The sequence below is a fragment of the Anser brachyrhynchus genome, assembly GCF_964034855.1.
Source record: "Anser brachyrhynchus genome assembly, chromosome: 4".
Classification (NCBI taxonomy): domain Eukaryota; kingdom Metazoa; phylum Chordata; class Aves; order Anseriformes; family Anatidae; genus Anser; species Anser brachyrhynchus.
This window is the reverse complement of record NC_137698.1, coordinates 21,987,343-22,000,157: the sequence shown is the minus strand read 5'-3', so window position 1 is coordinate 22,000,157 and position 12,815 is coordinate 21,987,343. Positions and strand designations below refer to the sequence as shown.

At 38.1% G+C, this 12,815-nt stretch overlaps 1 protein-coding gene across 6 annotated transcripts in view; it reads left to right on the top strand.

Moving 5' to 3' along the window:
- Positions 1–12,815, top strand: part of TENM3 (teneurin transmembrane protein 3) — a 242,730-nt gene that overhangs the window by 195,615 nt on the left and 34,300 nt on the right. For 4 of the 6 annotated variants that reach the window (XM_080590723.1, XM_080590720.1, XM_080590725.1 and 1 more), the window contains 6 exons: positions 422–565; positions 3,546–3,795; positions 4,198–4,218; positions 9,433–9,665; positions 10,046–10,200; positions 11,052–11,926. In XM_080590723.1, the coding sequence (XP_080446849.1) occupies positions 422–565; positions 3,546–3,795; positions 4,198–4,218; positions 9,433–9,665; positions 10,046–10,200; positions 11,052–11,926 (1,678 nt within the window). The remainder of the gene's footprint in view (positions 1–421; positions 566–3,545; positions 3,796–4,197; positions 4,219–9,432; positions 9,666–10,045; positions 10,201–11,051; positions 11,927–12,815) is intronic. The other 2 variants (XM_080590722.1, XM_080590721.1) reach the window with 2 other exon arrangements.

The window sequence follows — 12,815 nt, the reverse complement described above, 5'->3', positions numbered from 1 at the left end:
TCTCAACTTTACATTATGAGAAAAGCATGCTTCAAAAGGAAAAAGAGACCACTGTCATTTTTCACTTGTAGTTCTTACCCATGAGTAATCCTCAGCCTAATAATATGGTATGGTGTTCAGTCTGTGCACTCCGCATACTTTAGAGCACAATAGCATTCTGACATAATTCACAAAACAGGTTTCTTCTCTACCTGTCCTCTTCTAATTCTTTTTAATAGCTAAGATTATTTTAATAACCCAAGATTACTTTTTAAAGTATTTTGAAATTCTGTTTAGTATTTTCAATACATCTAAGGAAGCCATAGGGATTTTTAGGTAGCCTGGGAGAGCAGAACATACACAGTTTAGGAAATTACCTTCTTTAAACTATTCATCTGAACAAGTTTCTATATTTAATGAGGAAATGTACTGTTTTTTTCAGTGTCTGTAGGCTACGAATATGAGTCTTGCTTGGATCTGACTCTCTGGGAAAAGCGGACTGCCATTTTGCAAGGCTATGAACTGGATGCCTCTAACATGGGTGGCTGGACATTGGATAAACACCATGTCTTGGACGTTCAGAATGGTAAGGAGTTATGCTTCCTCTTCCTAATTGTAATATTCAGCTGCCTCTCAACTGCCACACACCTTAGTCATCTCATTTTAGCTTTTCAAATGTTTGCTTCCCTATTTTAAAAAAGGGAAATTACAGAATGCTTTGCATGTGATAAATGCTTTGCTTCCTCCTACAAATACGTACGCACTAATAAGTGCATCTAACTGTGTCATTCTATGTTGGATGCGTTCTCCAAAGAAACCACCCCCAAAAAATTAAGTGATGCTAAGGAGACACTGTTTCTAAAGCAATTGTAGATGTCACCATTGTTATTGGCACTAGCTGGATGTATGGTAGCAGTATCTTGAATGCTTTCTCACAATGATTAAAAATTAAATGGCAATAGCAGGCATTCCTGCCAAACCAAGAGGTCTCCACTCCCAGTTTTAAAGTCTTCATTTATATTGGAGATTTTCCCCTTCAGGTCATGATATCCCCAGCCACAGCATGACTGCTGATGGGAGCATTTAGTGCATGGTTACAATGTATTCTGGAGGATGAGCAGTCGTTTCCACTGTCCTCTCATTTAAACCCTTCCCTGACGTACATCCTCCCCAGGATGCGTGGTCAGCTTGACACATTGCAGGTGACAAATGACAGTGCCTTCAGCCAATGAAGGCTCCTTATGCTCCTATTATCAGGACAGACTCCAGTTGCCAGGGAGCAAGTCCTCTTTAATCCCAGTGAAAAGATGAGGAGCAGGACACATTTAACAAGGACCGTGCCTTGGCATCAAGGTCGATTTGTCCAGTGTGTCTCTCAGTAACTGCCAGGTGGGTGCCATGCTGAGGAAACACCAGCTGAACACTGAACAGGAGGAAATGCGTAAAAATTGGGCTAGAAGTGTGTAAGACAGGTGAAATAGACAAAGTTGCATAGCTTATGGTGGGAGTTGGTTGCACTCAATTTTTATGGAAAGGAGGTACCCAAAAGTAATTCAGTGGGAAGAACATCACTTCTGTGGTACCCAGTGTCCCTCAGAAGTCTCCTGCTAGTGCATCAGTTTATTTGCTGTGATATGCTAATCATCACCTAAAAGCCTCACTTCTGGCTAGTAGAAAAACAAGGTAACCAAATAAAGGGAAAGGTGTCATTGTACCTAATTTAAAAGTGGGTGGGGAAAAGTGCAAATTCCTGAAAGGTAATTCATCTAAAAATGTAAAGAGCTACAATTCTAAATATATATATATATATGATTGATTCTGTTCACAAGTTGAATTGGTGGTGGCTTTAAATTATTTTCAAGAGTACATTTGACAAGTAATGACTTTTCAAAGTGACGTGTGTCTAATTGAATAAACAAAGTGGAGAGTTGTAATGGCAAGGTGGGTGAGCTGGAGAAATTTATTCAGAAGAGAGTGCAGACACTGTTTGTACGGACATCCTAAGCTACTGCAGTAAATAGTCTAATGTGCATCTCTTAGTCTGTGATAATAGAGGAGAAATGTGAAGGACCAATTTTTCAAGGTAATGATAGAATAAATCAGATGCAATAGTGCACTGTGCTGACTTGTAGAATTCCTCTGATGAAAATTATAGAACTCAGCTATTTCAGGCAAAATTATGGTTCCATGATTGTCATAAATGATGTAATCATAGGAGAGGGGATTTTGTATACTGCTAATGCATTCTGGCTTTGACTATTCATGAAAAATACATTCTCCTTCTTTTGATTTAGATTACTTATTTAGATTACTTGTCATTAAGTTTCCATAAACCATTTTCATTCTTCCCGATTTGATCATGTTTATTGGTGTTATGTTTATAATCTCCCAAATTTTAGAACATTAAAAAATAGTGAAGCCACCTAAAGCATTTAAAGGGCAAAGTGTTTTTTCTTCATATCTTTCAGTATAAAGAGTGCATTTTTGAGGTGAGGACTGAAAGAGGAACACGTCTTAAATTTCCTCTAAGCACCTCAAAAGACAAATGTATCCCTCAGCCCCAAACTGCCTTTGAAACTGTATGGACAATTGATAAAGAATTTATCACTGTAAAGTACAAAGTGACACATGGTTTACGTGGATTATACCACGGAAAGGTAAATTGTGACTTATGAGTAGAACCGTAACACCTGACCATTGGTAGAGTACACCTTGATGGATTCATTGAGGTCTATAATACAAGAAGAATTTGGCAACATTTTAACATGCTGTAAATTTAAACATTTTTTCCAAACTGAAGATTTAACATAAAGCATGCATTTTTCTTCTCAGATTTCCTATGGAGGCTATAAGGAAGAAAAATACTGCTGGCACATTGCTTTGTCTTTACAAAATTACTGTTCCTTTCATGCCTCAAAGCAGAATTAAGTTTAAGAGACAGGTTGGCCTGGCACCACATTTTTTTGTTGTTTTTTTTTGACATTTTTAATAACTGCCTATAACTGCAGACATGGTATTGAGGCAGACTTTATTGCCAGAGGTAGATTTTTATTGTGAGCTGAGTAAAGAGCATTTTATAATGTAAGATAGAAGCAATCTCCAATTTTTTAGTTAATCTTTACAATTTGCAGTAGTAATCTGCTTTAGATTACATTTGACATCATATTCATAATTAGTTATAGTAGGGCATTAGAGATGCAATTTGCAAATACAATTTTTTCCTTTTTAATGATATATACACAGGTAGAATTTCAGTTATTTCAGGAGAATTTCTAAACAGAAGTTTAAAATGCATTTTTACTACATTTTTTGGACAAGATAATTTAATGCTTTGGGTGTTTTAGTGTATTTGTGACTTTATTAGAACATTTGTAGTTCATAACTAAGTTCTGTTAGTTGTAGTGAGAAAAAATGTGGTGCTGAAACAATTAGAAGTCCATTAAACTATATTACTCAAATAAAAAGAGATATTCAGAATATCTATGCATCATCTCATGTACATACATTCAAGGTTTTTATAAACGTTGTTGTTGTTGTTATTTTGTGGTTTTTATATTATCTGCCAGGAATCCTCTACAAAGGAAATGGTGAAAATCAATTTATATCTCAGCAACCCCCAGTTGTCAGTAGCATCATGGGCAATGGAAGAAGACGCAGCATCTCCTGTCCAAGTTGTAACGGTCAAGCTGATGGTAATAAACTACTGGCTCCAGTTGCCTTAGCTTGTGGGGTAGATGGAAGTCTTTACATTGGGGATTTCAACTACGTTCGGCGGATATTTCCATCTGGAAATGTAACTAGTGTTCTGGAGCTAAGGTATGTTTTACTCACATCTTGGACCTTTAGAGTTGTGAATTACTGATGCAAACAGAAGTATGGAATGGATTTCTGATGTTGTGTAAGTTAGAGCTTCCAAACGCTTTTGAAGCAAAAAAAGTGGATTCAAAAATTTTAACATGTTGGAAATGGTATTTAAAACTGAAATGATAAAAATTTACCATGGTAAAATACCTTAACTCTGTAAATGCAAACTGTGAGAATTTGGTCTTCCCAGAGTAACTATTCTGTGGGTTTAAAGAGTGAACCTACATAGTCAACGTGAGTGGACCTCTTCACTAATGATAGATTTAAATGTTGCCTTCTTTTCATCTTCTAACACCCTTTCTGAATATTTTTCTAATAATGTTTTTCTGTTCTTTTTTACTTGCTCCCACCAAGAAATAAAGATTTTAGACATAGGTAAGCATTTCTTACAGAAGATTTCTATATTTCTAACTGTTCTTTTTTCTTTTTTAACAAATGAATGCTTATAATGGACAAGTCCTTTCTGAGATGTATTATTAGGAAAGAGGAGTATTTTTCAAAAATAATGAGTTCATATGTTTTAGTTATGTCAGCTGTCAGGCTGCATCGTCCTTTCGGATACAAGTTCCTATTTTCTCATCACTCTCTGTCCGCAGCCAGGCTTCTTTTTATGCTTGTATGTGCCCTCCTGCACTATCCCTTCATGCCTTCTTGCTCCTGTTCCTTTGCTCACACTTCTGCTGTTTCTATCAAAACTCATTCATTAGTCAGATCCCCCAAATACAGTGAGTACAACATATAACTAATAGATGTATTATAGAAGTAGAAATTACAGAAGTATAAAGTGAGTTCGTTTCATTAGCCTTTTGATGCTGAGCCTTTTCAAGCTCACATTAAACAGACGCTTTTGTTTAAATGTGAACTTTTCTTAGTAATGAAAGCTGAAATAGTCACGTAATAACAAGACTCCAACAGTTCAGATTTAGAAGTACGTGAAGATTCCATAAGGCTTGTCACAGAAACAAGAGTAATCAGAGGGGTTGTAGTGCAGCATTCATCTGTCCTGGCATAGGTACAATAGTGGCAAGAGCAGAGGCGAGGAAGGTGGATGCTTAGAAGTGCTTTGCCACAACAGCTGTCACTGAAAAGGAGACAAAAACAACATTATGCTAAAGCCTTGTTGGATACATGAAGCCCTGCAAGACTTTGTGTCAGACTTGCTAAGTACAGGGCTCAGCAGCCCTGCAGGGTCTCTTTCGCTCCTTTTTTGCTGTCAACCCTTTTCCTTCCTCATTTTTCAACAAGGAGAGTCATATCTCAGTTCTCCTTTAGCCCAGTTTTTTTAAATTGACTTAAGTCTGAACCTTCTTTATAAGGACAGGTTTTATGTTCAAAAAATTGTTTCAAATGGGTTAGGCAAAAAATTCCATGACTAAATAAGATGTTTGCATCACTGCTAATAGTCAGATACGGGAAGTGATGCATAGTCTGACTGGTTTGAAGTTATCTTCCAGGTGTGACTCTGAGGTAATCTGATAATTTTAGATTTCGTTATTAAGTTTAATTTGCATTTGTTGCACTACTTTTAGAAGAAATCCCTTGTGATAACACAAAGCTGTGATTACAGCTGTATAAGACATTGTCTGACAAATGTGTGGAATACAGAGTAATACTGAAAATGGGAATTTGGAATGGACAAACGGGATTAAGGAGCTGATGTACAACGAGGTGTGTTTTGCTGTGATTTAGTGGTGACGGCCTCTTTTACCTCCAGCAGAGCTGTGGTCACAGTCTCAGCTGTGGCCTTTCAGAAACAATTTGGTGAGGGCAAACATTGGAGCTTTTCTCCTTTATTCATGTACATGTGCATAAGCTCCAGACAGTGACATTGTAATCATACTGCACAAATTAGGGTAACAGCATCTTCATAGACTTGTGTAGCAGCTACAAGGTGGGGGTTCCTCCTGAGGTAGGCAGACGCCTTGAAGACCATGGACAATGAGCACTGCAGCAGTGGTCGTGGAGCCAGCAGGCAGGGAGGTGTCGAGCCCAGTGTGCAGCCCAGGGAGGTGTCGAGCCCAGTGTGCAGCCCAACATGGTCTGCTTGAGTCTGAGTTTTCTCTCCCATCACAGGACGTTTTCCCAGTGTGAAAACTCTTAGGGTTTTGCTGCTCAGGGACTTCTTAAGCCACAAGTGTACCTTTATGTTGAATATCCCCTGACAGCTTTTCATTCTATTGATTTATCTGACAACTTTTAAACACACAGCCTTTGAGCATCCACCAGGTCCTGTGGCCATGGGTTCCCCCATCTTGAGGACACACTGCGAGACAAAATAGCTTCTTTGGCCTGGCAAAATATGCATTCACCAAGTAAAACAGATGACAAGCACTAAATACTAGCCGAGAGCTGTTATCTGCTCAAGCATTCACCTTTCCTCACCTACAGACATGGTGGTTCAGCACAGAGAGCAAGTCTCCCACCTCAAGGAGCCTGTGCTCTAAATTAGGGAGACAGGTCAAATTTATTCTCTAATGTACCAGTGACCTAACGTTTTTTTAGTCTGAAAGCTGAGCTGATGTCTTTATACACCCTGATGCCTATGGCTGATTAATGCTGATAGGCATTCATGGAAGTAATTTTTAGAAGGACTTTGAAGACAAGGAGGTCACTTGTAGGCTATGGCGATATCCTGCAGAGTCTGTAGAGAGACAGAAAAAAGTTTTCTTAGACCTAAAAACAGCTTTGAGGGCATATGGTTTAGATGGCATACATTGAATGGGAGAGCATAGATCAGGGCCAGAGCAGGAAGAGTAGTGTTTTTTTAAATTCTTCATGGAGAGTAATGCAAGCAATCTGACAGCTGAGGATTTAAAAGAACAGCATAAGCAAGATAAAGCAATGAGAAACAGATCATGACAGCAACTAAATAGTAGGCAGCACTTACAAGTAAGTTTTTCTAACATTTTACCATTTTGCATTAAGAAAACCAAAAACAGGAATGGGAAAATGTGCAAGGTCTGGTCATTGAAAAGGCTTAAGCTGTGTGCAAACATGCACGTGTGTGTGTGCTTTAAATCGTAAGCACTGTTGATTAAGTGCAGATCGAACAAGTTAATATGTAGTCGTTTGTCTTTATTGGACCCTGTGTTGGCATGTAACCGCTTGTTTTCCAGAGCCCTGTGCAGCAACCTGGCAATACTGAATGAGCCGAGAAGGCACTGGCTCTGCATTTTAGTTCTCTGTTCTTGTTGTTATTGGTAGAAGGCAGAGCCTTAACGTTGTTTCAGGCCACAATGAAATAGAAGAATCTCTGCAGTTTTGCAGGTGTTGGATACTTAACCCTGTGCTATTTTAGAGGTCTGCATAGTATGCATAAATGTCTTCTGGCTAGGAAACATGGTTTTCAGTGGACAGTGATCTAGTTCCTCAGATTGTGCCTTGCTCCAGAGAATTGGTGGTTTGTTCCTAACAGCTAAAGCTACCTCAGCTTTCTGACCTTCTCTTGAAAAGAAATACCAAAGTTAAGCTAGCTATATTGTCTCAGAAAGAAACCATGAGACATTACTTAATACAAATTGGAGAGTTTACATTGATTCAATAATAATATCCTATGCGCTCCCAAACCTCAGGGTTGTTGGGATTTTTTTGGATAAAATGAGAAAGTATCCTTAAATTGTCATCTGTATTTTTTAATACGGATGCACTACTTATTACCAGAACTCATCCTGACTAAGAAGGGCTGTATCATTCTTGCTGGAATTAATTAAAACTTAAATGTTTTCATATATATGAAGAGAGCAGCTTTAAAAATTCTTTTCTAGAAATTAAAAAAAAATAACATTAGGTATAAATCATTTAGTTATTGATTTGGTGACTCTTTATTCCAACAACTGAAAAATACGGTTTAGGCAATGTTAAATGAGTTGAAGGAAAGTACCTTAATTTAGATTATAGTAGCATAAGAAAGGACTTTATTTTAAATTACAATTAAATAAAATTTAATTCACATTTTGCTATGTGTTTATATGTGAAATGTCTGCAAAGTTTCTTAAAGACCAGAGTAATCATATAAATGTGTATAATTTAATTTGCAGCCCATGGAGATATAAATAATTTGTACACTACATAGTGATCATATAAATGATCTCTTTGTAAATTAAGGTTCGGAAAATACCTTTAAACTATTTAGTGCATTGGCAATAACAAGTTTCTAACAGACAGAAATTTGAGTTAAGGCTCCACTTAATTGTTTTCAGACATGCTGTATAACATTCAGCTCCGTAGCAGGGCTTTTTAAGAGGTGCTAATCACTGTGTATTTGATTTCATTAGTCTGCTTCACTTGATTTCTTCCTTCTGCACCAACATGTTTAAACTCTTAAAACCAAAGAAAATCCTATTTATGCAACACATTTTTCTGTGTTTTTGTAATTGGAGAGCTATAAAAATCTGTCCCTGCTAAAAGGCATCGTTTGTTCACAAGTTGTTTCTGTTGGTCTCTTGTTGCTTTTTCCAAGTGGCACTACATAAAAATGTGTTACATTAGCACAGTTATGTATTTACAAAATGTGAAGTACAGTGTTCCGCGAACAGATGTTTGGATATCACCAAGACTGGTAGATAGGTTTCAGCAGCACTTTTGCAAACATCAGAAGTGGAACTGACTGTTCTGACACTGATTCAATCCATTAGGAGAGCATCTGAAATTACCTCCTGTGTTTACATGACCTTATTTTAGTTCTTCATGCCGTAAATTAGGTCAGGAATCCTAACTGCGGTGGGTTAAGTTTCTACGTCGTAATATATCAACCCAAAAGGTACTCTCCAGGGTAGGTTTTTTCACCAGCAGGGGAGAAAAGACAGTAATTCTCAATTATGTAGCACCAGTGGAGAGGCAAAGTGTACGTTTCTGGGAAAATGGTTAGCAATATATATTTTCACTGTAATAAAGACTGTGTTGGCATAGTTAGTGGTTTTGTGCCAATGTGTACAGTTGTTTGAAATATGATTCTGTGTTAAGGAGAACAGAAAAGCTCCGCTTGGTGTTCTGGTGGAAAAGATGACATTTCCTAATGCGTTAAATCATGCATATCACGTCTTTGAAAGCAGTGGATTAAACAAATACTTATGAAGGATGTCTTATCTCTTGCCTGTGAACTAATAATACGAACTCTGCCTTATCTGTTTATGAATTATATAAACCATGCACCCCAGCAGCCTTATGTAAATTATAATAAAACGGATAGGATGATAATGGCAACAAAGTGTAAGCTAGGGTTGGGGTCATGCTGCAAAGTTTGAAACTGAGCCAAGGTTTCAGTCAACACCAGTTCTAAGACTCCACCGTTTTGATGTGGCCTATTATGGCGTTGAGAACTGTCTCTAATTACAGCATCATAGACAAAATCGAATTTTCTGTCCCAAAAGGATGACTAGTCTAGGTCGGCCTGCCTCTGACACAGGAAACAAATGAAAACCGAGAAAAGCTTTGGGGCCATGACCTCTGCTGCATAAGCCCAGAGCACCAGCATGGTTGTTAACTATTTATGTATTAGTACAGACTGTGTATGAACTGAAATCTTTTCTTCTTGGTCCGACGTTGGTGCAATTAATTACAGCACGAGCAATGTGTAATTCCTTTTTACAGCAGCAACCCAGCCCACAGATACTACCTCGCAACTGACCCCGTGACAGGAGATTTGTACGTTTCTGACACAAACACACGCAGGATCTATCGGCCCAGGTCACTCACGGGTGCAAAAGACCTGACGAAAAATGCTGACGTAATAGGAGGAACCGGGGAGCAGTGCCTGCCCTTTGATGAGGCAAGATGTGGTGATGGAGGCAAGGCGGTGGAGGCAACTCTCATGAGCCCTAAAGGTAAATATGAAAGTTCAGAGATGGGCATGGTCATGTTTAATACAAGAGTTGGTTCAAAAATGTAGTTCAAATAATTTTTCCCACCGGGGAAAACCATTGAGGAAGACAGCTGCAGGAGAGCCAGGTTAATTTTATAGTCAATATGTGGCTTTCATGGTTATTGAGCACTTTAAAATGCTTGTTTAGATTATGTGTTTGGCAAACAATGGTGAAGATGTAAAATCAGTGTTGCATGTGGTTCCACTTACCCCATGTTTCAGGTTAACTTAAATGCTAGGCCTTTTTCTGCCCTTAATATACATACCACTATATACATACCACTCAGGCCCTTAGTTACAGATATTAGTACAAGCAACTAATTTTTATTCTATTCACTGAAGGAATAGCAATTGACAAGAATGGGTTAATCTACTTTGTTGATGGGACCATGATCAGAAAAGTGGATCAGAATGGCATAATATCCACGTTGCTTGGCTCCAACGACCTGACCTCAGCACGACCTCTAACCTGCGATACCAGCATGCACATCAGCCAGGTACACATTAAGAGCCGCTAATTCGGAAAGCAAATCGGGGGGCTAGAAATGCAAATGCAGCTTCCTTGCCAATTAAAATAAAACTGGGTGGAGTGTGTAATGAATATTTAAGAGTAGAATTTGTGGAGAAAGAAACCTATTCCAAGGACATGAATCTCAGTGTATTCTCCTAGCTATAAATGCTGCTGTATTCAATTTTTCTGCCCATAAAGTTCAGTTTAGTTTAGAACAGCAAAACCACCAGCAGGAAATGTTAAGTCCAGTAGTAAATACTTGAAGAACGACAGATATGTTAGAATTGTATTGGCATGTCCGTGTTTTCTGAATTACTAATAGCCTACCAGGGTGAATGAGAGGATATATATAATAGGGCAATTTATTTTTTTTTGTCTCAACAAGTTTGTGTAGGTAAGAAGAGATGTCACTAGTGCTGTGTTTAGAAATTGAGTACAGTCCAGTGTTTCGTAGTCTGGAATGTAGTAAATTATTTTTGCTAGTGCAAAAATAAAAAATGACTACTGTCCGTGGACAGTAAACTGATAGCTGTCTCTATTTTTATTTATGCATTGGTGATAAAAACAAGTATGGCACTTATTGGAGGGGAAATTTGACCTGTATTACAGTTCCAATGCTGCTGTTTTTTCAATGAAGTAGTCATCTGGAAACCCTTCCCCTTGCCTCCCTGAAACCTTTCATTTGCTGCATTCCTTTTTGTACAAGTCTTTCTGTCTTGATTGGTTACAGCAGATAAAAAATATCCTTACAGCATTATCTAAAACTGAAAGTTAATTCATTCATTCCGTTTAAGGTGCACTAGTTAACTGTGTAATAAACCACTTCTCTTTGTTAAGGTTCGTCTGGAATGGCCTACAGATTTAGCTATCAACCCAATGGATAACTCCATTTATGTTCTGGATAACAACGTAGTTCTGCAGATCACCGAAAACCGTCAGGTTCGCATTGCTGCGGGGAGGCCAATGCATTGCCAAGTTCCCGGAGTGGAGTACACGGTGGGCAAGCATGCTGTACAGACCACATTAGAGTCAGCAACTGCCATTGCAGTGTCTTACAGTGGGGTACTTTACATTACAGAAACTGATGAAAAAAAGATTAATAGGATAAGACAGGTTACAACCGATGGAGAGATCTCATTAGTTGCTGGAATACCTTCAGAGTGTGATTGCAAAAATGATGTCAACTGTGACTGTTACCAGAATGGAGATGGCTATGCTAAAGATGCCAAACTTAATGCCCCTTCCTCTTTAGCTGTGTCTCCAGATGGCACGCTGTATATTGCTGATCTGGGAAACATTAGGATACGGTCTGTGTCAAAGAACAAACCCTTATTGAACTCAATGAACTTTTATGAAGTTGCTTCTCCAACTGATCAAGAGCTTTATATCTTTGATGTCAATGGTACTCACCAGTACACTGTGAGTTTAGTCACTGGAGACTACCTGTACAATTTTAGCTACAGTAATGATAATGATATTACTGCAGTCACGGACAGCAATGGGAATACTCTTCGTATCAGACGGGACCCCAACCGGATGCCAGTGAGAGTGGTCTCTCCTGATAACCAAGTCATCTGGTTGACGATAGGCACTAATGGATGTTTGAAAAGCATGACTGCACAAGGACAAGAGCTTGTTTTATTTACCTACCATGGTAACAGTGGACTTCTGGCAACTAAAAGTGATGAGACTGGATGGACCACTTTTTTTGAGTAAGTACATAAATAAAGCTAGATGCTGTATAGTTCTATTGAGCTATACAGCACCACTTGAAATATTGCTGAAGACTGGTAAGTAAATGTGAAGATGACACTTAATATCAAAAAACACTGAAAGATACTTTTCGTTTTCCAGGCCGTCCACATCTATCTTACTTATTCTAAGCATTGGGTCTGCATAATCTTAAAGTCATTATTTTCAATTTCTGTTTTATACATTAAAATAATTGTGAGACAACATCTCACTCTTGTCAACAAAGTTGTAACTCAGACAACTACGATTTTGTACATTTGCGTGAGAAACTAGATTTTTTATCCTTTTTGCTCATTAGATTGACATTGTTCTGCAGCAAATACTGACAAGAAATGTGCTTCACTGCTAAACATTTTTTTCTTTTTTTTTTTTTAACATCTTTTCTTATTACATGCCTGCACTGTCTTTTACCCAGAAAAGGCTGGGTAGATTTTTTTTTTTTTTAAAGTGGTGAAAGCTTGTGTTTCCCTGAGTGGCAAATATCCAGGACCATCTCCTGGATGACATGACAAGCTTTCACACAGGTGGACCCTTGAGGGAGGAATCTGAGAAGAGAAAGCATGATCATGGGGGAAATACCATTCCTGTAGGAATAAACTGAAAACAGAGACCACCAGCAATGTGTGGTATACACACATGCAAACACAGCAGTGAGAGATACTAGACTTTTAATTTTACCAATATCTGAAAATTTTTTTCAGTTAATTGTTTTACCCCGTGTAAGTCATTAAATCATCAATGCCTGTTCATAACAGCCAGATTAGCAAAAAGTTTTACAGAATCCTCAATTATATCGAATGAGGAAGGTCATGACAATTTATAGATAAACTAGTAGAACCTGACAGTTCA